This window comes from Salvelinus alpinus, chromosome 7, assembly GCF_045679555.1.
Source record: "Salvelinus alpinus chromosome 7, SLU_Salpinus.1, whole genome shotgun sequence".
NCBI classification, from domain to species: domain Eukaryota; kingdom Metazoa; phylum Chordata; class Actinopteri; order Salmoniformes; family Salmonidae; genus Salvelinus; species Salvelinus alpinus.
Genome location: NC_092092.1, coordinates 30,745,415 through 30,772,966, shown reverse-complemented (window position 1 = coordinate 30,772,966; position 27,552 = coordinate 30,745,415). Strand labels below are relative to the sequence as shown.

General features: G+C 43.0%; 3 protein-coding genes across 7 annotated transcripts in view; all 3 read right to left on the bottom strand.

Moving 5' to 3' along the window:
* dnah9 (dynein, axonemal, heavy chain 9) overlaps positions 1-12,918 on the bottom strand; it is a 143,485-nt gene extending 130,567 nt beyond the window's left edge. The window contains exons 1-11 of the mRNA XM_071409795.1: positions 12,523-12,918; positions 11,552-11,748; positions 11,131-11,289; positions 10,811-10,941; positions 10,344-10,555; positions 9,754-9,987; positions 3,972-4,139; positions 3,441-3,557; positions 3,207-3,357; positions 2,877-2,991; positions 2,693-2,761 (exon numbers count right to left, since the gene is read on the bottom strand). Coding sequence (XP_071265896.1) covers positions 2,693-2,761; positions 2,877-2,991; positions 3,207-3,357; positions 3,441-3,557; positions 3,972-4,139; positions 9,754-9,987; positions 10,344-10,555; positions 10,811-10,941; positions 11,131-11,289; positions 11,552-11,748; positions 12,523-12,873 — 1,904 coding nt within the window. The 5' untranslated portion in view covers positions 12,874-12,918. The remainder of the gene's footprint in view (positions 1-2,692; positions 2,762-2,876; positions 2,992-3,206; positions 3,358-3,440; positions 3,558-3,971; positions 4,140-9,753; positions 9,988-10,343; positions 10,556-10,810; positions 10,942-11,130; positions 11,290-11,551; positions 11,749-12,522) is intronic.
* A 1,453-nt stretch (positions 12,919-14,371) lies between these two features.
* Positions 14,372-16,820, bottom strand: LOC139580787 (urokinase plasminogen activator surface receptor-like). The gene is made up of 5 exons (XM_071409794.1): positions 16,667-16,820; positions 16,323-16,439; positions 15,985-16,140; positions 15,740-15,844; positions 14,372-15,602 (listed from the first exon to the last, which is right to left on the bottom strand). The coding sequence occupies exons 1-5, from the start codon at positions 16,713-16,715 to the stop codon at positions 15,412-15,414; spliced, it is 618 nt and encodes a 205-aa protein (XP_071265895.1). The 5' UTR covers positions 16,716-16,820; the 3' UTR covers positions 14,372-15,411.
* A 5,082-nt stretch (positions 16,821-21,902) lies between these two features.
* On the bottom strand, positions 21,903-24,307 carry LOC139580785 (urokinase plasminogen activator surface receptor-like). Of its 5 annotated transcripts, none has more exons than XM_071409789.1 (6): positions 24,184-24,307; positions 23,876-23,969; positions 23,573-23,686; positions 23,259-23,411; positions 22,323-22,439; positions 21,903-22,238 (listed from the first exon to the last, which is right to left on the bottom strand). In XM_071409789.1, exons 2-6 carry the CDS (start codon positions 23,922-23,924, stop codon positions 22,045-22,047), a joined length of 627 nt encoding a protein of 208 aa, XP_071265890.1. In that variant the 5' UTR covers positions 23,925-23,969; positions 24,184-24,307; the 3' UTR covers positions 21,903-22,044. The 5 variants fall into 5 exon arrangements, with proteins under 5 accessions (XP_071265890.1, XP_071265894.1, XP_071265891.1 ...); XM_071409793.1 differs by having other exon boundaries at positions 23,573-23,683; XM_071409790.1 differs by having other exon boundaries at positions 23,876-23,980; positions 24,184-24,276.
* Positions 24,308-27,552: the final 3,245 nt, after the last annotated feature.

Below are 27,552 nucleotides of genomic sequence, written 5' to 3'. Positions count from 1 at the left end.
ACTGAACACTACAATGAAACAAATTAACAAATAGAATCCAACCGAAAACAGTCCCGTGTGGCACGAATACTAACACGAAAGACAAACACCCACAAACACACACGTGAACCCCGGCTGCCTAAGTATGATTCTCAATCAGGGACAACGATTGACAGCGGCCTCTGATTGAGAATCATACCAGGCCGAACGCACAAAACCCCAACATAGAAAACAACACCTAGACAACCCACCCAACTCACGCCCTGACCATACTAAATAAATACAAAACAAGAGAAAACAGGTCAGGAACGTGACACATCTCAACATCAACTGTTCAGAAGAGACTGCGTGAATCAGGCCTTCATGGTCAAATTGCTGCAAAGAAACCCCTACTAAAGGACACCAATAATAAGAAGAGACTTGCTTGGGCCAAGAAACACGAGCAATGGACATTAGACCTGCGGAAATCTGCCCTTTGGTCTGATGAGTCCAAATTTGAGATTTTTGGTTCCAACGGCTGTGTCTGTGAGATGCAGAGTAGGTGAACGGATGATCTCTGCATGTGTGGTTCCCACCATGAAACATGGAGGAGGAGGTGTGATGGTGCTTTGTGGTGACACTGTCTGTGATTTATTTAGAATTCAATGCACACTTAACCAGCATGGCTACCACAGCATTCTGCAGCGATATGCCATCCCATCTGGTTTGCACTTAGTGGAACTATCATTTGTTTTTCAACAGGACAATGTCTAAGGGCTAATTGACCAAGGAGAGTGATGGAATGCTGCATCAGATGACCTGGCCTCCACAATCACCTGACCTCAACCCAATTGAGATGGTTTGGGATGAGTTGCACTGCAGAGTGAAGGAAAACCAGCCAACAAGTGCTCCACATATGTGGGATCTCCTTCAAGACTGTTGGAAAAGCATTCCAGGTGAAGCTGGTTGAGAGAATGCCAAGAGTGTGTAAAGCTGTTATCAAGGCAAAGGGTGGCTACTTTGAAGAATCTAAAATATAAATTATATTTGATTTGTTTAACCCTTCTTTAGTTACTACATGATCCCATATGTGTTATTTCATAGTTTTGAAGTCTTCACTATTATTCTACAATGTGGAAAATAGTCAAAATAAAGAAAAACCCTTGAATGAGTAGGTGTGTCCAAACGTTTGACTGGTACTGCATATATATAGACATATAATGGTGTGTTTTGTATGTATTATAGTGACCAGTGTTCAATGACTTGACTACAGTATAAAGTGAGTAAAACAGTTTGTAAACACTATTAAAGTGACCAGTGTTCTCTATATACATCGGGCAGCAGTCTCTAAGGTGCAGGGTAGAGAGAACAGTGAATGAGGCTAGAGGTGACTGTTTAACAGTCTGATGGCCTGGAGGAAAAAACTGTATCTCAGTCTGTCGGTCCCGGCTTTGATGCACCTGTACTGTCTCCGCCTTGTAGATCATAGCGGGTTGAACAGGCTCGGGTGGCTGATTTCATTTATTGAATCTCTCACCTACACAGGGAGTCTAGTAAAGGAGGAGGAACATACAGTAGGGGACGACTAAACGGATTCATTCATTACAGAGAACAGACAATATGTCAGGCTCCTGGACGGCTGTACCAATCTGTAAATAGACTGTTTATGGTGAGGGCTTCAGAGCACTGAGGTCCTTATTGGATTCCTGCTGATGGTTCATCTCCCGAGTTAGGCACAGCAGACGCTGAGGCAATCAAACGCCTGGGCTAAAACTATAAATCACAGTGTTTAGTGTTAGCATAATGACTGTGTGTGTGTCTGTGTGTGTACGTGTGTGTGCGTGCGTGTGTTTGTGTGAATGCCTTTAATAGCTGACTGGAATATGTAAGCAGCGCTGCTGATTACAACAGTATAACAAGGTCCCTAAAGTCTGACTGGAGTGAGCAGGATGCAGGGGACACATGTTTATCGTCGTATATTAGATTGGGTGCAGGGACAACAATGGAATGGGTGATATTGCACATTTGGTGCAACGGAATGTGAGTGGTTATGTGTGTACGTGCGCATATCAAATCAAATCGTATTTGTCACATGCGGCGAATACAATTCTTTTTGACTTTACAGTGAAACGCTTACTTACGAGCCCTTTCCCAACAATGCCGTTAAAAAGTAAGGAAATTAACAAATAGATACAAAAAGAAAATAGTAACACAATAAAATAACACACACACACACACACACACACACACAGAGAGAGAGATAGAACATAATTACATTTACATTTACATTTAAGTCATTTAGCAGACGCTCTTATCCAGAGCGACTTACAATAGAATGCTTTGTCTTGCAGGTTCCTATGTTGGACGTGTTGTGTAGGGCCATTGTACACAGGGTATTAGTATGACGACAGAGCATATGAGATTATGAGAGCTCTGTGAAATAATCCACAGAACCACACTGCCACAATGAAAACATAAATCACGACTGGAGCTCCATGTCTCCATGCTATTCCGCTGTGGCCCTTCCATACACGTAATCCACTACACGGATTTACACTAGAAAGAAATGCTGCATTTCAATAAGCTTACGGGATTTTCTTTTTAAACGCATTGCAATAGAGTTGTTCAGAAAGTGGTAGCAGAAAAGATATCGGGGGGGAAGGGTTGAAGAAAAATACTATAAAATACTATAAAGGAAATTAGAATCTACAGAGATAAAATAGAGTTAAAATACCTATCCAGTAACTGCATCATCTCCTCATACTTCTGTACGGCTCTTTCTCCTGCTGTAGACTCCAGACACCTGAGAAGAAACCACCACACGCAAAGACTGAACTTCTGCTAAGCTAATACTGGTACAACCACCAGCAGCAGAATCTAATGGGTAAAGTAGCGATGCGGGGTGAGAGGAGACTCACGGGTAGGTGATGTATCTGAACATGGAGAAGGGGATCTGGATTCTCTCCTGTAGTTGCTGAGCCCACCTCATACCTCCTGCTACAGCTGGCATGTTCCTATTCACAGGAGTATCACCTGGAGTGATAGAAACACACAGATTGTAGAACTACCTAGAGAGGTAAAGGTTCTGGAGAAACAGTATCATGTGGCAGCAGTGGTAACAGTAGCAGGTGAACTAGTAAACGGTCAAACGTTCATCATAGCAAGAGTGTTGGTGATTTCTTTACATGTATTACTTTGGTACGAAATGATGATATAAAATGGTGTGAGTTAAAAGCAAGGTGTTTTACCCAGTTCCTCCTGTGTGTGTGTGTGTTTGTTGAAGAGCAGTTTGCAGCAGTCTAGCTCTCTGTCAAACAGGCTGATAAGGAGAGGATATCTGTCCAGAGCATCCGCTGCCACGAGGGGTCGCTCTAACAGGCTGCCAAACATATCCAGCACCTGCAGGGAGGACAGTAGGATATCAGTGTGTGTGTGTGTGTGTGTGTGTGTGTGTGGTGTGTGTGTGTGTAGCCTCTCCTCACCTTGAATGCGTGCTCCAGTCCAGAGGCATCATCGAAGGCCTGACAGAAGACTGCTCCCAGACGACGGTCTGTATCCTCCACCTTACATCTGAACTCACACACGTCTGCCTCAAACTCCTACATTGAGACACACACACACACACACAGTCAGATAGATAGCTAGACAGCCCTTTCAAGCCCTTTTTGACAGCGCCTTTAGACAGCCCACAAAGAAATTACTTCACTTCAAATGTGTTTGGCCAATATTAACTATATCTGTTACAGTAGATTATTATTAACTTAATCTGGGTCCATACAACTGCCCCTTGTTCCCATATTCCTTCTTCATTATAGTGTAACGCAGGGATCATTAACTAGATTCAGCCATGGGCCGATTTCTTCTTCAGTGGATGAACAGCTTTTTTTCTGGTATTTTTACAGTCTTTTATGTCCAACAATTCACAAAAAAAATAATATATATGATATATTTTTTTTTTGCTCAAAAAACTTTGGGGGCCAAATAAAATCACCAGTTGGGGAACCCTGCTGTACCGTATTGTTGACGTCGAGGCAGTCGTAGGGCTTCTCAGTGAGGACTTTATATGTGTCCAGGAACTCCTGGTGGAGCCACAGGACCTGCTGGCTTAGAGCTCTGCCTCGGATGCCTCCAAACTCCACCTTCTCCAGCTTTAACAGGTCTACTGCTGTCAGGAGGACATCCTACAGACAGGGACAGAGAGGGACAAACACAGAGGAGACCCTGTTAAACATCAAGCATTTAATGTAGTGTATTGGCTGCGGTTATGGTGTTTATGGTAAACAGTAGGCTTGGGCGGTATACAGTATATACCGTATAAGAGTGTCACGACTTCCGCCGAAGTCGGCCCTTCTCCTTGTTCGGGTGGTGTTCGGCGGTCGACGTCACCGGCTTTCTAGTCACCATCGATCTATTTTTCAGTTTTGTTTTGTTTTGTCTGTTTATACACACCTGGTTTCTATTTCCCCATCATGTTCCCTATTTAACCCTCTGGCTTTCATTTCTGTTTTGTCTGTGATTGTTTGTGCGTTAGGTGTTGTGATGATTACGTGTGTGTTTATGATTATTTCCATTTGTGGAATTTTTGCATATATTTTGAGTAAAACACTGTGGTTTCACTCAACACCTGTGTCCTGCGCTTGACTCCGATACTTCTCCGCACACAACCCTGACAGAATCACGGACCATCTTCAAATGGAGTCAGCAGGCGCCTCCAGCCCTTCTCTCCCAGTAGGAGAGCAGGTTCAGCAGTGCTGCAAACAATGGACAGATGGGAGAGAGGAGGTCTCCCAGTAAATCATACCCCAGCACCTCCACCCGCACCTCTACCTACACCACCGTCCATCCCTCCATCGTACGGACCCAGTGGGATTCGGCTCTCGCTCCCAGGAGCATACGACGGAACAGCAGCCGGGTGCCAGGGGTTTCTCCTACAGCTGGAGCTCTACCTGGCCTCTGTTCATCCGTCGCCTTCGGGACACGAGAGGGTGGGCGCCCTCATCTCCTGTCTGACTGGTAAAGCCCTGGAGTGGGCCAACGCCATCTGGGGAAGAGAAGGTTCTACCCGGGATAACTATGATGACTTCTCTCGCCGCTTCCGGGCAGTCTTTGATCATCCACCTGAAGGGAGAGCGGCGGGAGAGCGATTATTCCATCTAAGACAGGGGATGAGGAGCGCTCAAGAATTCGCCCTGGACTTCCGTACTCTGGCCGCTGGTGTGGGATGGAATGAGCGGGCCCTGATCGATCATTACAGGTGTAGTCTACGAGAAGACGTTCGTAGGGAGCTAGCCTGCAGGGACACCACTCTCAACCTGGACCAGCTGGTGGATTTATCTATCCGGCTGGATAACCTGTTGGCCTCCCGCGGGCGTCTAGATCGGGGTCCGCCCATTCCATTACCCAGCTCCTTGGATCCAACCCCTATGGAGTTGGGAGGGGCTGATAGGAGGGAGACCGGAGGGGGAACCACTCCATGTACCAACTGTGGACGCAGAGGGCACACTGCTGTCCGGTGCTGGGGTGTTTCTCCTGGAAGTCGAGGTAGCAGGCGGAGCACTGGTGGGTCGTCTCAGGTGAGTTGGCACAGAACTCACCCAGAGCCTTCTGTTGCCCTCATGTGGTTACCTATAGAATTTCCTGAGTTTTCCCCGCATCCCCAGCATAAGGCGCTAGTAGATTCAGGCGCAGCTGGGAACTTTATTGACCGCTCTTTGGCTCATAGCTTAGGGATTCCTATTATTCCTGTTGATGTTCCCTTCCCTGTACATGCCTTAGATAGTCGTCCTTTGGGGTCGGGGCTGGTTGGGGAGGTCACAGCGCCCATCGCTATGAGAACGCAGGGGGATCACGAGGAGAGAATTAGTCTCTTCCTGATCGACTCTCCTGCGTTTCCTGTTGTGTTGGGTCTTCCCTGGTTGGCCTCTCATGATCCGATTATTTCGTGGCAACAGAGGGCTCTCAAGGGATGGTCCTGTCAGTGTTCAGGGAGGTGTGTAGGTGTTTCCTTAGGTGCCACTACGGTGGAAAGTCCAAACCAGGTTTCCACCATGCACATTCCTCCCGAATATGCCGATTTGGCACTCGCCTTCTGGAAAAAGAAGGCGACTCAATTACCACCCCATCGACCGGGGGATTGTGCGATAGATCTCTTGGTAGACGCTAAACTTCCCAGGAGTCACGTGTATCCTCTGTCACAGGAGGAGACGGTGGCTATGGAGACATATGTCACCGAATCTCTGGGACAGGGATACATTCGGCCTTCCATCTCACATGTCTCCTCGAGTTTCTTTTTTGTGAAGAAGAAGGATGGAGGTTTGCGCCCGTGTATTGATTATCGCGGATTAAATAAGATCACGGTAAAATACAGTTACCCGCTACCACTTATAGCCAGTATGACCGAGTCATTACACGGGGCGCGCTTCTTCACAAAATTGGACCTCAGGAGCGCTTACAACCTGGTGCGTATCAAGGGGGGAGATGAGTGGAAGACAGCATTTAGCACCACTTCTGGGCATTATGAGTACCGAGTCATGCCGTACGGGTTAATGAATGCTCCATCAGTCTTCCAATCCTTTGTGGATGAGATCTTCAGGGACCTGCACGGGCAGGGTGTAGTGGTGTATATAGATGACTTTCTAATATACTCCGCTACACGCGCCGAGCATGTGTCCCTAGTGCGCAGGGTGCTTGGTCGACTGTTGGAGCATGACCTGTACGTCAAGGCTGAGAAATGTCTGTTCTTCCAACAGTCCATCTCCTTCCTAGGGTACCGCTTTTCAGCGTCAGGGGTAGAGATGGAGAATGACCGCATTTCAGCCGTGCGTAATTGGCCGACTCCAACCACGGTAAAGGAAGTGCAGCGGTTTTTAGGGTTTGCCAACTACTACCGGAGATTTATCCGGGGTTTTGGTCAGGTAGCGGCTCCCATTACCTCACTGCTGAAGGGAGGACCGGTGCGACTGCAGTGGACAGCTGGGGCGGACCGGGCGTTTGGTCACCTGAAGGCTCTGTTTACCTCAGCTCCCGTGCTGGCTCATCCTGATCCTTCCTTAGCATGCATAGTTGAGGTGGACGCGTCCGAGGCAGGGATAGGGGCTGTGCTGTCTCAGCGCTCGGGTACGCCACTAAAACTCCGCCCCTGTGCGTTCTTTTCGAAGAAGCTCAGCCCGGCGGAGCGAAACTATGATGTGGGGAACCGGGAGTTGCTGGCTGTTGTCATGGCTCTGAAAGCGTGGAGACATTGGCTTGAGGGGGCTAGACACCCTTTTCTCATATGGACTGACCACCGCAATCTGGAGTACATCCGGGCGGCGAGGAGAATGAACCCTCGCCAGGCAAGGTGGGCCATGTTTTTCACCCGTTTTGATTTCACCCTTTCCTACAAACCAGGTTCCCAGAACGTTAAGGCAGACGCACTGTCCCGGCTGTATGATACAGAGGAGAGGTCCTCAGATCCCACTCCCATAATTCCAGCTTCTCGCCTGGTGGCACCGGTGGTATGGGAGGTGGACGCGGACATCGAACGGGCGTCACGTTCAGAGCCCATTCCACCTGACTGTCCAGCTGGGCGTATGTACGTTCCGTTTAATGTCCGCGATCGTTTGATCTGTTGGGCTCATACGTCACCCTCCTCTGGTCATCCTGGTATCGGTCGGACGGTGCGCTGCCTTGCTGGGAAGTACTGGTGGCCCACTTTAGCTAAGGACGTGCGGGTTTATGTTTCCTCCTGTTCGGTATGTGCACAGTGCAAGGCACCTAGACATCTGCCCAGAGGGAAATTACAACCCCTTCCCGTTCCACAGCGACCGTGGTCACACCTATCGGTCGATTTTGTGACGGATCTTCCCCCGTCGCAGGGTAAAACCACGATCCTGGTAGTTGTGGATCGGTTTTCTAAGTCCTGCCGTCTCCTTCCTTTGCCCGGTCTCCCTACGGCTCTACAAACTGCGGAGGCTGTGTTCACCCATGTATTCCGGCACTACGGGGTGCCTGAGGATATAGTTTCTGATCGGGGTCCCCAATTTACGTCTAGAGTCTGGAGGGCGTTTATGGAACGCCTGGGGATCTCGGTCAGCCTTACCTCAGGTTTCCACCCCGAGAGCAACGGGCAGGTGGAAAGAGTCAACCAGGATGTGGGTAGGTTTCTGAGGTCCTATTGCCAGGACCGGCCGGGGGAGTGGGCAGCTTACATCCCCTGGGCGGAGATGGCCCAAAACTCCCTCCGCCACTCCTCTACCAACCTATCACCATTTCAGTGTGTGCTAGGTTACCAGCCGGTCCTGGCACCATGGCATCAGAGCCAGATTGAGGCTCCTGCGGTGGATGAATGGTTTCGGCACTCAGAGGAGACTTGGAACGCTGCCCATGTGCGGTTACAGCGGGCCATCAGGAGACAAAAGGCGAGTGCCGACCGCCACCGCAGTGAGGCCCCGGTGTATGCACCGGGGGATCGGGTCTGGCTCTCGACCCGAAACCTACCCCTTCACCTGCCCTGCCGGAAGCTGGGTCCGCGGTTTGTGGGGCCATTCAAAGTCCTGAGGAGACTGAACAAGGTTTGTTATAGGTTACAACTCCCCCCTGATTACCGTATTAATCCCTCGTTCCATGTGTCTCTCCTCAGGCCGGTGGTGGCTGGTCCGCTCCAGCAGTCTGAGGTGCTGGAGGTCCCTCCGCCCCCTCTTGACATCGAGGGGGTCCCGGCGTATATCGTAAGGGCCATCATGGATTCTAGACGTCGGGCGAGGGGCCTTCAGTACCTCGTGGAATGGGAGGGGTACGGTCCGGAGGAGAGATGCTGGGTACCGGTGGAGGACATTCTAGATCCGTCCATGTTACAGGAGTTTCACCGTCTCCACCCGGATCGCCCTGCACCTCGCCCTCCGGGTCGTCCCCGAGGCCGGTGTCGTTGCGCTGCTGGAGCCGCGCGTCAGGGGAGGGGTACTGTCACGACTTCCGCCGAAGTCGGCCCTTCTCCTTGTTCGGGTGGTGTTCGGCGGTCGACGTCACCGGCTTTCTAGTCACCATCGATCTATTTTTCAGTTTCGTTTTGTTTTGTCTGTTTATACACACCTGGTTTCTATTTCCCCATCATGTTCCCTATTTAACCCTCTGGCTTTCATTTCTGTTTTGTCTGTGATTGTTTGTGCGTTAGGTGTTGTGATGATTACGTGTGTGTTTGATTATTTCCATTTGTGGAATTTTTGCATATATTTTGAGTAAAACACTGTGGTTTCATTCAACACCTGTGTCCTGCGCTTGACTCCGATACTTCTCCGCACACAACCCTGACAAAGAGGGTATTTTGAAATAACGACTGTATGATTTTCATTACCGTCAAAAAATCCGGGAGGGGGGGACTAATATGTGATTAATAAATGATCTCCAGCTCAGGGCTCCAGCTATGCATTTGGTTTGCTAACTTGCTAGTTAAGTGGCTAGCTTGGATCAATACTTTTATTTGATATTTTTGGGGGGTTTGGAAAGAAATAGTGCCCCTTGTGTACACTGCCGGTAATTCCGTATATCTTGGTATGGTACAGGAACTGTATGATGGTATTAAAATCTTAATACCGCCCAACCCTAGTACACAGTATGTTTGGCTTATTAATGTGTGTGTTTGGACTGAATAGATATGAATCCTGATATCTGTACAATATTGATGTCTGTAGGGTGTAATTTCACTACTTTGATGTGTTCAATAAGTTAATGTGTTTCAATATTCCATAAATGTTTCTAGAGGAAATTAAAAAATATATTTTAAAAAAGTAAACCCTGTTTCTATTCATTGATCCTCACCTCAAGGGTTTTGACCCGGTCGATGAAGCGGTCGAGGCCAGAGAAAACCATGAGTGGGTGGAAGTCCCACGGTCGGACTTCCCTGCCCTTCCTCTGGTACTGGCCCAGGCTGGCCCTATTCTCCTCATAGGTCAGTCTGAAGGTGTTAAGGATGTCCAGTGAGGTCTGGACCTTCTGCAGGCTCTCAGACACGTCTCCCTTTAGCACCTCCTCTGGGCTCAGATACACCCGTGCCTGAGGTGGAGGACATATCAGAGTTTGTGATGTCAAATGAAGACCATATCCATAGATATACATGTACATATATTCACCTTTCTATACATATACAACAATCAAAACAGCAGTTAGCAGTCAAATCCACAACATTCATACAGTATATCCTCATGAGACTGTATGAATGTAGTCATGGGCACAGTCTTGTAAGTCGTGTAAGTAAAGCACACACATCAAAACATGAACGTCATTTAAAAACAAAAATTGTTTTTCAATGCAACTGGAGAATATGTTGCATTACTGCAAAATGGATGAAACGTACTTCATAGAGTTATTACTACCACCAGTATTACATGATTGACTGTATATTCATGTACCTGTTGTATGAGTAGATTGCATGTCTCCTGTAGCAGGACGATGAGGCGTGCTGGGGTGTTGTAGTAGCGCGAGTTGGACCACACCAGACACACAACGTGCATCAGAGGCCCGATCTGACCCTTGACCTCAGGGAACTCCACACTCTCCAGGTCCTCAAAGAGACGCTGCAGCGGACGAAGGTACGTACAAATGTCCTTAGCTTCCTCTAGGGCTGGGGCACACACACAAACACACACACAGGCAGATACAGAATCAGACACACACAAGTTCAAGTTCACTATATTCTAATACAATAGGACAATCCGGGGTCCCCAGTCCCTTCAGACACAAAGATAGTAGAAAGCTTGCATGGTGTCTCAGTTTTAGTAGCACCTAATGAACACCTCCAATACAACATTAACATTAGTTGAACCCACAGTGCGGTTTTACTTTATCGCCGATTTGTTAAAACGGGGCTTTAGTTTACCTGCTAGAACGTCCTGTAGCATGTCTTTAAAGGCAGGGTAGTAGCTGCTCTCCATGGCATCCAGCAGCTCTGCCATCTTGGTCACCTTGGAGGACTTGAACTGAGAGTGGATGCATTCCAGGTCTGCATATCTACACAGAGGAGTTCATTGGAGTGAAACAAGTAGTGCCATATACATTCATCTTTATATGCATACATATCGAAATAAAAACATTTGTTTATATATGGGTTACTGTTTAAAAAAAATATCCTACTGTTTCCTGCCTACTGAGCACAACGCAGGGCCATAGCATATAGTGTAGGCCCACTACAGTACTGACCTGCTGCTCCAGAAGTTGATCTCAGTGTGTGGTGTGGGACTCTTTCCCTCCAGCAGAGGCTCAGACGAGTCCTTCTTCAGGACCCCACGAATCTGGTGGCTCCACTCTATCACCACTGACTCAATGGCATGGATGATGCTCTTGTCCACTACATCTCCCCTGTAGGCGGCAATAACATGGGTTAGACAGGGGTTTGAGACTGGGGTTAGGGGTTAGGTCTGGGTTAGGGTAGCCTAAGGATCTGGTGACTCCAGCTGAATAATAAAACATGTTGATATCTATCAAGTCTGGGGAAATAAAGGTGTATATGTTATAACACACCTATATATTTGAACACTAATGTTATTGCACGTTATAATGCATAACTCTACTGTGTTGTAATGTCCTGTTATAATATGAGACAGCAGGTCATTTAGGTTACCTCTTGTCCCTCTCCAGGGCAGCCTGCTCCACTCTCTCTGCCCCAGGTGGTAAAGGCAGCAGAGTCTTGCCTTTCACTTGGCCAGACACCACAAACACATTGGTCTTCAGGGAATGAACATGGCGCTGAATGTCCTGGGATACCACCTGAGGCCATTCACTATGGTTCCTGCTGTTGGACAGCAATGGGACCACAACCTGAAAGGAATAAGTATAACATCAACTTTATCACAGTAAAGAGTATTACAAAATAATGTATAATAACAATAGCTATTATTCACTCATTTCCAGTGGTGTAAAGTACTTAAGTAAAAATACTTTAAAGTACTACTTAAGTCATTTTTTTAGGTATCTGTACTTTACTTGACTATTTATATGTTGGACTACTTTTACTTTTTACTCCATACATTTTCCCTGACACCCAAGAGTACTCGTTACATTTTCAATGCTTAGCAGGACAGGAAAATGGTCCAGTTCACTCACTTATCAATTATCAAGAGAACATCCCTGGTCATCCCTACTGCCTCTGAACTGGAGGACTCACTAAACACAAAATGCTTAGTTTGTAAATTATGTCTGAGTGTTGTAGTGTGCCCTGGCTATCCATTGGTAAATAAAAAAAATTAAAAAAGGTAATTGTGCTGTACGATTTGATTATTATAAGCAATTTGAAATGATTTATACTTTTACTTTTGATACATAAGTATATTTTGGCAGATACATTTGCTTTTCATAGGTAAGTATTTTTCTGGGTGACTCATTTTTACTTGAGATATGTTCTATGAAGGTATCTTTAACTTTACTCAAGTATGACAATTGGGTACTTATTCCACCACTGCTCATTTCATTACCTAAAAATAATATGAGATGCCTATGTAAAGTATTGTCGTTGATTTTAGTTCAATTGTTTGTAACATACACACCTGTAATAGGTGAGCTGTCCTGCGCACTGAGCATTACTTTAATTCTTACCTCCTCCACTAGTGCAGAAAACTGGTCAAGCGGCGCGTAGGACAAGTCTCCATATACCAAATTACTTTTCATTGAGTCAGGGGTTAGCGCTGTTTTGCTTCTTTTGACGAAGTAAACACCCTTGTTTTTAACGGTCGCTGGAAACCCGACAGTGGGCAGCAAGTGGCCAGCTGCATTCAGAGACACGACCAGTGTAATTTGGTCGGGTTTGTCCAAGAACTCCTGAATAACTTGCTTGTTGTCATCGGTGGAAATACATTTTTGCCACCGGTCTTGCTTCAGTTTTAGAGTTTTTAACACGTACTTCTCTATGAATTCGAATCTCCTGTCCTCTGCCGGAGAATCTTCCATTTTTGCCCTGTTCTACTATCCTCCTCCGCTCTTCAGCCCACTGCCAGTGACCCGGTGGCGTGAGTGGGTTTGTGTATAAAGTGATTGTGTCCTGGCCTCCATAGTAACGCTGTGTTTGCATTAATGAACCATCCGTTGCTTGGGGTACAAAAGCTACCTCCTGGCTCTGACCCTTGTCATTCTTCCAGATAGGTTAACTAGGTAACTAGTCGCGCTTTCTGTTTGTGTGCCGACTTTTCAAGATTGAGGAGAATATTAACTTTAGCCTACATGAGAAGCACTGCAACAGGTGATAAACTATGGTAAAACGTTGTGCGCAAAAGGAAACATGCAGGGTAGCCTATCACCACACCATTTCCAGGAAAATAATTTCAGTCTCCAATCGTAGGCCTTGTATTAGGCTATCCCACATTTGTGCGTATAATGTTGAGCAAGACGTCAGGGCCATAGACGGACCATTTATCTTATCCCAAATACAGAAACATGCAATTGCCAATTCCTGCCACGAAGTGGCACCAGTGGAGTACAAACAGCTACCCTAGTCAACCTCATCCAACCAATCCAGTGACCTCTATCAAGGGTAAGGGCTGGTCCTAACCAATAGCTGAGCCCAATATAGCATGACCTTATTTGGGAACTTTATTTAGGTTTTTACGTATAAAGCACATCAAGCAATCCTATCTCCCTGTGAAAATAGTATGAACATAACATTTTGAAGCTTTAAAGACTGATAAATCTAAAAGCAAATGGGACATAAAAGCATTGGCCATGAACACTAAATATTGTACTACTACTTCATTCATTATACAGTATCTGAGATGTACTTTCTCTGTTCCTGATTAAAAAGATCAAACCACCAATGAACAGTTTGTGGTTTTCCATCTTTCTGTCGCGTACAGTAAATATCAGCAATCCTAACATCATGATGATACACATGTCAAATCTGGCAAAAGAAAACAGAAAATGTTTATTATCATTCAGGGTTCTGATGTGGGGATGAAATAAAAGCATTATCAGCAGCATAATATAAAATATTTGTCTTTGTCCACTTTCAAAGGGATAAGTGAACTCTGAGTAAACAGCATAGACCTCCATAGGAGAGAAAGGGGGAGGGAGAGAGAGAGTGTGTCTGTGTGTGTGTCTGCGTAAGTGTGGGTGAGTGTGTCTGAGCGAGTGTGTGTATGTGTTTGTGTGCCGGGAACCCAGTGTATGTGTGTGTCCGGAACCCATCGACCAAGGAGTCTCAGTTCGTCTCCCTCTTTGAAGATTAGCATGACAGACCAAAGGCAACAACCAGACCAGCCCAGGGTCCGGCTTTCCATTCCACAATCAAAGAGGGTCTTCGTCACTGATACAAGAGGGCTGTTGTTAACAGCTAGCCGGGTGGCTATCTGTTCGCATGGTTATGTACACTACCACTGATGCCTCTGTGTCTGAGCCACTGTGGGATTATTCATCTTTACAAAATATACAAATAAAGATGACAAGCATCCACATATAGGATTATTTACTTTTATTTTATTAGTCCCAAAGCACATTAAGCATATAATAACTGATTGATAATAACTGTTGATATAAATGGGTACACACTGCCATGTTACAACCCTCAGCTAGCTACAAGCCTCAACTAAAAAGCAGTACAGAAAAAACTAAGAGAAGCTAAAATATAGGGTATGATCATATACCTGAGAATAAACCCATCTCCTAAATTTGTTTACTCTCTGCCCCATCAGACCTGACTTTACCCTGCTACGTTCACCCGATAATGGCATCATATCAAACATAGTAAAAAGGTATAAAAATATATTTATGGCCTCGTTAACATTCTTTGGTTTAGCATCAGATGTTTGGTGGTCCTTCTCTCTATTTCCTCTTCATTTACTGCTTTCAGATGTGTGTAAGACCTTTGTTTAGGAAGAGAGTACAATTGAAGTTGATGAGAGAGAGGGAGCAACCTTGATCTTTGCACTGTACCGTATGTAACATAGTTTTGTGGTGATAGTATGCCATTATATAATTAAGCAATAAGGCCCAAGGGGGTGTAGTATATGGCCAATATAAATTGGCTAATGGCTGTTCTTAAGCACGATGCAACTCAGAGTGCCTGGATACAGGCCTTATCCGTGGTATATTGGCCATATACCACGAACCCCTTGGGCCTTATTGTTTAATTATATAAAGGCATAATATAATCGGGTTACCAAAGTAATTAGAGCAGTAAAAATGTAACATGTTTTGTCATACACGTGGTATACGGTCTGACATACCACAGCTGTCAGCCAATCAGCATTCAGGGCTCGTACCACCCAGTTCATAATATACAGTAACGTAACGTACAAGTAAAGAGTAAAGAGTGACATGAGTGACTACAGATTTTAAAGCAATTCTACAATTTCCATTTCTTTTGCAAATAAATGAACATCCAAACACAATAATATTACTTATATTTAAAATGTCTTAGATGTACCAATATAGTGACACATTAATTTATTGTGGATATCACACCAACGGTTGGGATTACATGAATCCTCCCACTAACTAGACCAGTGAGATGATGAGGAGACCCAGCAGAAGAGGGAGAGAGCTCAGACTCATCCCCATGGCTTTGTTACACAGACTCCCTTTACAGCAGTTGAGGTTAGTCTGGTTGGGCATCGCAGACCAGAGGCATGAGTCACTGGAGGCACAGCCTCCATAAATGGTGTCTTTTCCCCCATCAGGAGTGGGCTCTGGCAACATGCAAAACAAAAAAAGACTCTAAAACATGTCTTGTTGTCAATGTCTCTGCACATCTAGAAATAAAATATTAAAATAATTCAAACGTGTCACGTCTCATGGGGTTTCATGCCAGTGAAAATGAACTCACGTTTATATTTGAAGCAGTGGTCTTCAATTCCAACGCATTGCAAAACTTCATAAGTACCATTCACCCAGGTATGACAATGTAGTTTATTGGGCTTGTCACTGAGGGCTGCCCAGACCACAGATTAACAACCATGTCATTAAATAACAACCTACGCAAACTAATAAATACCAAGCATTGCTTTTCTCAAACTAGACCATCAATGGAGAGCTGAGAGCTTGTACATTTGACTAGAGGGGTGTTCTTACCAGGGAGGGTGTCTATGTTGCAGCCTGTGGTGTTGCAGCAAAACGAGGATTGGGAGGCGTGTGAGTATCCGTTGTTCATTGACAGTTCTGTTACTTTATCCATGAAATAACAGTTTTCGGCTACATATGTACAACCCTTAGATACTCTGATGGAATCTGAATTTGATAGAGAGAGGAGAGGTTAAAGATCATTCACAATGCAAACTGTAACAATGGTGCAATTGTACATTTGAAATATAAAATAAAAACATATTGGGGAAAAAAGTACTTCAATGTGTAATGAGTCTGGAATTTATTACAACCCATTATTACAAGAACAGAGTCAACTCCATACTTACCTGAAGGATATTCTATGCTTGTTAAGGTGGAACATACTGCTTTCACACAGTTCTTTAATACTGTTGTCTGACAGTTTTCATCCTCAGAATCACAGGTGTAGCAATTGAGCATGTCCGCTAGAAACCAAAACATCCAAGATTATGAAAAAAATAAACATATATATATCAATAGTGGTCGATCGTTAAACAAATAATTAACTCAACTCATCAATTGTGATCGTCATCATGTTATTATACATCAAATTGAACATAACTGCTGTATGTCAAAATAAGGTGTACATATGGACATGTTGGGTCTACTGACAAATATGTAAGAACCAATCTACATGGATTCAGTAAGTTACCTGTGTAGAACAGTGTGAAGGTGCAGGAGATTGTCAGGATGAGCTTCATCGTGGATAGATAGACCGCTATGAGGTACAAATGAACTGAGCTCCTTACAAATACAGCTGTCTTTCAAGAGTCTTTCAACTGTTTCACATAATTTACTGATAGTTCAGCCTATTCAAACCGTTTCTTATCCACATAAGTTAATCATTCATTTCCCAAATCCCCCAAATGTATCAGGTACAGTATTGTTATAATGTGACATTTATCTCCATATTTCCAAGGGCTGTAGAGTGGTTGGTTTATCATAGCAGACACACAGGTCTGCCAAACAAAATATACAATATTTGCTCAACACATTTGCTGCTGACACGGCGTCCTTTTTGTGTGAATGTCACCTTTGCATTCCTTTATGTGCTCACAGTAAGGTCAAACTGGAACAAATCATGTTTAGTTAATCATTCATATAGACTCTATTTTCATAATGGTCAATTACCTGATCTACACTGAGTGTACTAATTGTACAACACATTAGGAACACCTTCCTAATATTGAGTTTCACCCCTTTTTTCCCTCAGAAAAGCCTAAATTCATCGGATATGGACTCTACAAGGTGTTGAAAGCATCTCACAGGGATGCTGGCCTATGTTGACTCCAATTCTTCCCACAGTTGTGTCAAGTTTGCTGGATGTCCTTTGGGTGGTGGACCATTCTTGATAAACACGGAAAACTGTTGAACGTGACTACAACCATACCCCGTTCAAGGGCACTTAAATATTCTGTCTTGCCCATTCACCCTCTGAATGACACACATACACAATCGATGTCTCAATTTTCTCAAGGCTTAAAAATCCTTCTTTAACCTGTCTCCTCCTCTTCATCAAAGTGACATCAGTAAAGGAGCATAGCTTTCACTGGATTCACCTGGTCAGTCTATGTATGTCACGGAAAGAGCAGGTGTTTCTAATGTTTTGTAGACTCAGTGTACAGTTTGTCCAGGATGCTGCTCCAGACTCCAGACAGACACTCCTGTTGGGTCAAGCCCTCTCAGGACACACTCCCTCATTCAGGTACCAATAAAACACAGGGTTTTTTAATAGTTTATTTATTATTAGGACCTCTCATAGCCCACCAATGGCTAGTCTTCCGACAGTACTTTGAAAAGTAAAAATCCTACAGAAAATGTAAAACAAACATAAACACAAATGAGGAAACCCACATTGTTATTAACCGTACATAGCGTGGATTACCCATTATTATTATCACTATGGTCCCAATTCCGACCTGAGTTAAGCACGTAAATGGAACGCTATTCTCTTCTTATGCACTTTTCTCTCAATACAGTACGTATTCTGACTTTGAACTTAAGCATGAGAATAGCGTGCTATTCACCCGCTATTCATTTGGGGTGGAGATCAGATAAATTAAGGTGTGGCAAAGGTGTGTCTACAGATACATTGTATCCTGACCTTGACTTAATTCTCTAACAATTCCACCAACTTTACGCACAAGGAAACCATGAATAAGGTCTAGCGAACCTGTCGGTTCCAAGTGAGAAAAAACATCTACTTATTTTTTTTCTGAAAGAAGTAATACCTTTCTCTATACACAGTGATTTGCAACTTGATAAGAGCTATTGATAAGTGTAACGAGTCCTGTGTGTAGCTGGTGAGAGAGTCAGGCGCAGGACAGCAGATACGAGTTAAAAACGTGCTTTACTCAAAAAAGACAAATATACAAAGTAACATCTTGAGCACACACAGACAGACCGAAATGTACAAATAAACAATCACTCACAAAAACCATGCGGGGAACAGAGGGTTAAATAATGAACAAGTGATTGTGGGATTGACAACAGGTGTGTGAAACAAAGACAAAACAAATGGAAAATGAAAAGTGGATCGGCAGTAGGTAGAATGCCGGTGACGTCAACCTCCGATCGCCGCCCGAACAAGGAGAGGAACCGACTTCGGCGGAAGTCGTGACAATAAGAACTAGTTAAATGAGTAATCAGTTTGGATAAGGGAATTGTAAATATAAATGACACGTGTTTTAGATATAGATGTATCTGACCTTATAATCGCTGAAACCAGTCATATGGCAGCAAACTGAAGCATATCAACATATCCCACAGAAGTTTATGAAATGCTGACCCATTATGCAGAATTTAAATTGTACAGCCTTTTAACTTGCAAGGATGGGCACTCTTAAATGTCTTAATTATAGGCTCTCCCCGACTTTCTCTGTTTCCTGTTTCTATCATTTTAAATACCAGTATCAGTATCGACCGTCAGTAAGCGTAATATCAACACATATTTAACTGCCAATTTAATGTTGGTTCCCTTCAGTTTGTACAGCCTACATTATCATTCCATTTAATTACATTGTTTCATTTACCTTCATTTGCTTCCTCTGTAAACACCTTCACAGCCATGTGGTTGTTGCTGAGGATCCTTAGTAACAGTTGATAATATAAAAAAAGACAGTAACACTTTACTTGACACGGTCATAACCATGTCATAATATGTCATAACAGCTGATTTAACTTGTCATAACCTGCCATAATATGGTCATAACACTGCCATGACCCATATATTTACACCTGTTGTGATATGTGTTATTTTGTGGCTGGTTATAACACCTACATAAGCGTGTCAAAACCCACATTTATTCAGTTTGCTTTCGTTTGAAAGTTTGTTTCTAAAATCCTTTGTTGTTGTTGTAATAAAATCTTTACAGCTGTGGAAAATGCACTTTATGACATTGCCATGAAGCATTATAACCATCAAGAAGCAGTATGACTATCATAATCATATAAGCCAGATAGGCCTATCATATACATTCCCTTATGTCAGCCATCAGTCAAAAAGAGGGTGTCTTTGTCCTGCTCCTGATATCTCCTCCTGCATTCATCCCAGTCATCAGCAACAGAGCATTGGGGTAGGTGCATGTCTGACATCAATGTGTACGCAATTACAATGATCATTTAATATGATACATTTCAGAAAATGTTATACAACATTAACATACTGTAGACACGTAGGCTATGGTGTAATGAAATGTTTTGCCTTGTGTGGTAGGTTTTATAGGTTTTGACACTCTTATGTAGGTGTCATAACCAGCCATAAAATAACGCAATTTGTCACAACAAGTCTAAATAGATGTGTCATGACAGTGTTATAACCATATTAGGACAGGTTATGACACGTAATGTCAGCTGGTATGACATATTATAACATGGTTATGACCGTGTCATAACGTGTTATGACACTGGGTGTCATGTAAAGTGTTACCAAAAAGACATGTAGGCTAATTAAATCGCTATGGAGCTGAGTGCAGACCAAGCCATAACAGTTTGAACCCGACACATGGCGCAATACTTGGCTGTGTTATCACACAGTTCCATGGTTAGTGCAGGCAATACACGAGGCAATAGCTTACTATTGTACACTATTGTACACTAATCTTCCAACATTACCATGGGTTAAAGATTTGAATGTGGCAATTTTCAAAATTAATCAAACCACTGTATTTTTTTATTCATCAACATACCCTGAGTGTACAAAACATTAGGAACACCTTCCTAATATTGAGTTGCACCCCCTTTGCCCTCAGAACAGTCTCAATTTGTCGGGGAATGGATTCTACAAGGTGTCGAAAGCGGTCCACAGGGATGCTGGCCCATGTTGACTCCAATGCTTCCCATAGTTGTGTCAAGTTGTCTGGATGTCCTTTGAGTGGTGGACCATTCTTGGACTCCCAAGTGGTGCAGCGGTCTAAGGCACTGCATCTCAGTGCTAAAGGCATCACTACAGACCCTGGTTCGATTCCAGGCTGTATAACAACCGGCTGTGATTGGGAGTCCCATAGGGCGGCGCACAATTGGCCCAGCGTCGTCCGGGTTAGGGTTTGGCTGGGGTAGGCCGTGAATAACAATTTGTTCTTAACTGTTAAATAAATAAAATAAAAATACACACTGTTGAGCGTAAAAAAATCCAGCAGCGTTGCAGTTCTTGACACACTCAAATCAGTGCGCCTGGCACCTACTACCATACCTCGTTCAAAGGCACTGAAATATTTTGTCTTGCCCATTCACCCTCTGAATGACACACATACACAATCGATGTCTCAATTGTCTCAAGGTTTAAAAATCCTTCTTTAACCGGTCTCCTCCCCTTCATCTACACTGATTGAAGTGGATTTAACAGGTGACATCAATAAGGGATCATAGCTTTCCCCTGGATTCACCTGGTCAGTCTATGTCATGGAAAGAGCAGGTGTTCCTAATGTTTTGTACACTCAGTGTCTTTTGTGCATAAAGTCTCTCCAAACCATTTTTTTTATGATTCATACTTTCCTAACGCTAAAATGTGCCTAAATAATCTACAAGATCAGAGTATTTTTACATTTACCAGTTGGTGTTGAAATGGTGACGAATATGCATATGCTAGATGGCTGTCCCTCATTGATTCCTATTTTCTTTCTCCGTTCTCTCAATTTATTCTAGTCTGTCCACAAAATTCTACTTAAAGGTACACTGTAAAGACGCACTGTGCAGAAATCACTCCGCCATTTGCTGTTTGCAAAAGTACTAATAGTTCTCGTAATTTCAGTTAATGTGACATAACAAGCAGTCATTGTGTAGATAATCATATATTTTCCATAACCGAAGATATTGCATATTCAGCTGTTTGGAAGTGGTGTACAAAACCAAAAATAAACGATGCAAAAATGGAACTTCAGAACGGGAAGCATAGAAATAGTACACATAGAACAGATCTACCGCTTCTTAGACTTGCTTTCAATGGGAATGAAAGATCTATATGTCTATGTGAATTTGGTCGAGTCACCCAAAAAGTTACATATTGTAGCTTTAAAGGGATTGCTGAAGATAAATGTACTGAAAACCCTATTGAATGAAAACTCCATGAGAAAATATATTGGCCAGCAAGTGGGAGGGTTTTCAGCAGCTGAATTACATTTGTTTACTCAGTGCGCGCAAGGAAACCATACCTGCAAGGCCCGTTATGCACCTTCATAAGGTAAGTCTGAATAGCAACTACTGAGAAGTGCGTAGGAAAGGCATGATCGGGCCCTATGAGAGAGGAAGGGAGCAACCTTGAGCTTTGTACTATACATTATGTAACATACACTGTAGTGGTATAGCGATAATAAGCATTTATAGAATACAGTGGTGTTAAAATCATATCCCACTACAGAGTAGAGTGCCAAATTAAAGATATTAAAATGGTCTACTTTTTACTATTTATTTTAAAAGCATTATACAAATCATCATCCTTCCTAATTCCTACTAACAAATTCACCTCCAACATTTCCTGATCTTGTGGACACATATCACTCTTAACGGTTGGGATTACATGAATCCTCCCACTAACTAGACCAGTGAGATGATGAGGAGTCCCAGCAGAAGAGGGAGAGAGCTCAGTCCCACCCCCATGGCTTTGTTACACAGACTCCCTTCACAGCAGTTGAAGTTAGGCGTAGAGGGGGCTGTCTCGGGCCAGCGGCATACATCAGCGGAGGCACAGCCCAGGTGTCGTCCATCATTACTTCCATCACCAGCGGGCACTAGCAACATGGAAAACAAAAACAGTAATTAAAGCAGCTGTTAAATACTTTCCAAGGGATTTCATGTCACTGAAAATGAACTACCTGTATGTTTGAAGCAGTGGTCTTCAACTCCAACACATTGTACAATTGTGTTGCAGACTTGATCCTCTTTACTCTTGCAGGTGTAACATTGTAGTTTATTGGGCTTGTCACTGAGCGCTGTACCACAGGTGAAAAACAATCATGTCAGTATCCTGTAACGCCAGTCCTTAATTAAACCTATATATTTTAAACTAAATATCAAGAACTTGATTGATCAATTATTTGATTACAATCGGTTGGAGTGTCTCAGTTGTGTAGCCTCTGTCTTAAGCAAAGAAACATTCACTTAACACATGCTTCAGATGTCATGCCACTGTTCTGTCCTTTATTAAGATTAAGATGACATCATTGGTCAAATCAAGTGGTCCAAGTGGTCCACATGTGACTTCCACTTATAAACGAACGCCTCCGAAAGACATACTGTAAATACACGTACATGTTTTGGAGAGGTACGGGGGGCTGCCACAGTGGTGGAGCTAGGATTTGATACCAGCAACCCTCGGGTTGCCAGCCCACTTCCCGCCAACACTCCTAGGTTATCTGCCGCCCTATATCAGTAGTAGTCTCCACTTATCAGGCACTGACAATACATAGGGGAAACATTTTCCTAATGCAAAAGAGCCATAAACCACATTGTAATCTCACAGTGTGATCTTGTTTAAAACTTTTCTTCAGCAATGTGCGTTATAAGGAGGGGAGTTTAGTGAACTGAGCGATTCATAAATAGTTGCCTCTTTATAATGCACATTGTTGAAGAAAAGTATCAAATGAAATCATGCTGCCAGATTATCATGGTAAGTTTTTCACTATGCACAATGTTAAGCAAAGAAAATGTTGCCCATAGTGTTTCTATGAAATCCTGAAACCACGTCATCAATGTGATTCTGAGAGCTTGTGAATGTAAGAAATCAGAAACTTTATGATGTCTGATGTTACCTGGGAGAGTATTCTTGTTACAGCCGTCCGTGCTGCAGCAGTACACGCTGTTGGAGGTGTGTGAATATCCACCACTGATTGATATTTTTGTTGTTGCATCCATGAATACACAGGTTTCCTCTCTCGTTGTGCATGCCTTAGAGACTCTGGTGCCTGATGGGGAGTAAAAATGACTTCATAGTGACTTTAAAGTCAAAGGCCCCTGAGTTTTTCTGACCAGGAAAAAATCTGGACCATATTTATAGTGTAATCAGCCTGGAATTTAATTGCAACCATTCATGACAAGAACAGACTCAACTCCAAACCAGACTTACCTAAATGACCAAATACTGTTGTCATAGTGGAACACACTTCTCCTCCAGAACACATCTCTAACGTTGTTCCGTTGCACTCATCAGACTCACAAGTGTAGCACTGTAGTGTGTCTGCTAATGAAGATTACACCAGATAACAGGAATAAAGTTACAAAACATCTAAATATTGAACAAACACACTAACTAATAATTAACAGATACACTTGTATATCGACTACTACTGTATGTGGAAATAAGGTGAACATATTGACATTTTGGCTCCAATAACAAATTGGAACCAAACAACACAATTTAAAAGGTTACCTGTGTAGAACAGTGCGAAGGTGAAGAAGATTGTCAGGATTAGCTCCATCTTGGATAGCTATGCAGTAAAAAAAACTGGAAGATGGACGTGGTTCTGTTCAAGAACTCAAATGTGAATAGAGGTGAGTGACAAACACGCAGAGTACTGTATGAAATTCAAACAAAAAAACGACTCACTTTCTACCATCTATCTTACAGTCCTTAGACCATACGTCCATGTTAATGAAATATTTTTTACCTCATTTGGACAAAAGGCTATTGATCAGGCAAACTACTACAAATCATTATAATACTATATATAGGCTTACCCCTTATGAAACGGTTCTCACTGATGTAAACGCCAGGCCTCTTGAGATTTCCACTTATTGTTAAACAAGCAATAGAAAGGAAATGTGACTTCCTTGGGCAGGAAATCTTGCAGATAGTTCTCTGGACCCTCCTCCTAACAGTTTCTAAACAACACTCAAAGGTCATACACAGTAAAGGTTACAAAGTCAAAATACATGTATCATAGAATAAAGAACATACAGTACAATTCCTACATCTATCTTTCCTATGCAATGCACTCCCATTCCTGAGTTTCAAGCAAAACACATGTAGGCCTATCAAATAAATAAGCCAGTGTAGAACTATTTGATGAGATTCGATGATCTTTTCATTTCATCTCATATCAGATAGTTGGCAAGTATTATGACTATAAGTTTTAAAGGGTGCTGATATGTTTCTTGTGCGACCAGGCAAGCCCTCTCATAACATGCTTCCTCATTTGTTTTCCAGAGCGCACAATAATGACTCAAATGTTTTAGCATCTATAGCTTGGATGGTGCCCACATTGATCGTGCCCCTGCTCATAAATATCTTAGAATTTGGATAGACGATAAGTTGTCTTTAAAGAAAAACACATACAGTAGATGAGTTACCTAAAAAGCTGATAATAAAAATGGGCTTCTTGTATAGAAATACGATTGCTTAATAGTAGAAAGCAGATCCTTCTGTCAAAGTTCCTACCGGTCTTAGACTATGGTGATATCATCTATTGTGACCAGTGGTGGAAAAAGTACCCAATTGTCATACTTGAGAAAAAGTTCAGATAAAAAATGACTCAAGTAAAAGTGAAAGTCACCCAGTAAAATACTACTTGAGTAAAAGTCTGAAAATATTTGGTTTTAAATCTACTTAAGTATCAAAAGTAAATGTAATTGCTAAAATATACTTAAGTATCAAAAGTAAAAGTATAAATCATTTCAAATTCCTTGACAGCATGATTTTTTTTAAATTTACGGATAGCCAGGGGCACAGGCAAACATAATTTACAAACCAAGCAGTTGTGTTTAGTGAGTCCGCCAGTGTCACGCCCTGACCATAGTAAGATGTTTTTTCTCTGTGTTGGTTGGGGCGTGATAGTGACTTGGGTGGGTCATCTAGGTGTTTTTTGTATTTCTATGGTGGCCTGATATGGTTCCCAATCAGAGGCAGCTGTTTATCGTTGTCTCTGATTGGGGATCATATTTAGGTAGCCATTTCCCCATTGGTATTCGTGGGATCTGGTCTATGTTTAGTTGCCTGTCTGCACTATTCGTATAGCGTTTCGTTCGTTGTTTTTGTTAAGTGTTTCATTCATTAAAAGAGAATGTACTTATACCACGCTGCGCCTTGGTCTCACTCATACGACGATCGAGACAGCCAGATCAGAGGCAGTAGGGATGACCAGGCATGTTATCTTGATAAGTGTGTGAATTTGACAATTTTTCTGTCCTGCTAAGCATTCAAAAGTACTTTTGGGTGTCAGGGAAAATGTATGGAGTAAGAAGTACACCATTTTATTTGTAGTGGAGTAAAAGTTGTCCAAAATATAAATAGTAAAGTACAGATACCCCAAAAAACGACTTAAGTAGTACTTTAAAGTATTGTTACTTAATTATGTACTTTACACCACTGATGGAGGAGTATTTTTTTTTTGACTTTGCTTGGGAAGTAGGGCAGTTCAGGGCAGTTCAGACTGCTGATTGAGGACCTTAATGATGAATATGTTTGTTTTCTATGATCTCTATTTTCTATGTTCTGTTTGGCATTTTGCGTTTGTGTATAGTTTTGTAATTACAGGGCACATCTGTAATCTTGATCTCAGCATAACTCCCTGTCCTTCTGGAGGGTTCTCCCATCACCACAGAGGAGCTCTGGACCTCTGTCAGAGTGACCGTCAAGTTCTTGTTCAACCTCCCTGACCAAGGCCCTTCTCCCCCGATTGTTCAGTTTGGCTTGGCGGCCAGCTCTAGGAAGAGTCTTGGTGGTTCCAAACTTCTTCCATTTAAGAATGATGGAGGCCACTGTGTTCTTGGGGACCTTCAAAGCTGCAGAAATGTTTTGGTACCCTTCCCCAGATTTGTGCCTCGATACAATCCTGTCTCGGAGCTCTACGGAGAATTCCTTCGACCTCATGGCTTGGTTTTTGCTCTGACATGCACTGTCAACTGTGGGACCTTATATAGACACGTGTGTGCCTTTCCAAATCATGTCCAAACAATTTAATTTACCACAGGTTACCACAAGTTCTAGAAACATCACAAGGATGATCAATGGAAACAGGATGTAAATATAAATGAGGTATTTCAGTTTTTCTAGTTTAATACATTTGCTAAATTTTCTAAAAACCTGTCTTCGCTTTGGCGTTATGGGGATTTTGTGTAGATTGCTGAGTATTTATTTTATTTTATCAATTTTATTCTTCCCTTCGTTTAAAGAAAAAATAATTCTGTCTAATTATTATCACAATGGTCAACTAACAAAAATTTGACTCTGTATTTTGACTTGAGCTGTATCCAGAATGTCTTCTCCATACTCCAGACATACACACCTTGTCACGCCCTGACCTTAGAGAGCCTTTTTATGTCTCTATTTTGGTTTGGTCAGGGTGTGATTTGGGAGGGCATTCTATGTCCTTTATTTCTAGGTTTTGTATTTCTTTGTTGCTGGCCGAGTGTGGTTCCCAATCAGAGGCAGCTGTCTATCGTTGTCTCTGATTGGGGATCATACTTAGGCAGCCCTTTTCCCTCCTTCTGTGTGGGATCTTGTTCTTTGTTTGTGTGCAGGTAGTTTGCACATCGAAGCTGGTCGGTCGTTGTATTCTTTATTATTTTGTCCTTTCAAAGTTTCACTTCGGTATTAAATGATGTGGAACTCGGACGCTGCGCCTTGGTCTCTTCCTTCCAACGACACCCGTTACACACCTGTTGAGTCAAGCCCTCACAGTACACACTCCCTAATATTAATTAACCACAGTGTCTGTTTAAAGTTAAATTGTTTCTAATAGTCTTCCAGGAGCATTTATAGAATAAAATATCGTAACAATCATACTCCGATACAGAGTAAAGAGCACCATTACAAAATTAAATATTTAAACAGCCTACTTTTTACAATTTATTTTAAAAGCATCATCATCCTTCCTAATTCCTACTAACAAATTAACCTCCAACATTTCCTGATCTTGTGGACACATATCACTCTTAACGGTTGGCATTACCATGAATCCTCCCACTAACTAGACCAGTGAGATGATGAGGAGACCCAGCAGAAGAGGGAGAGAGCTCAGTCCCATCCCCATGGCTTTGTTACACAGACTCCCTTTACAACAGTTGTAGTTAGTAGCAAAGGGGAGTTTCGCAGACAAGCGGCATGTG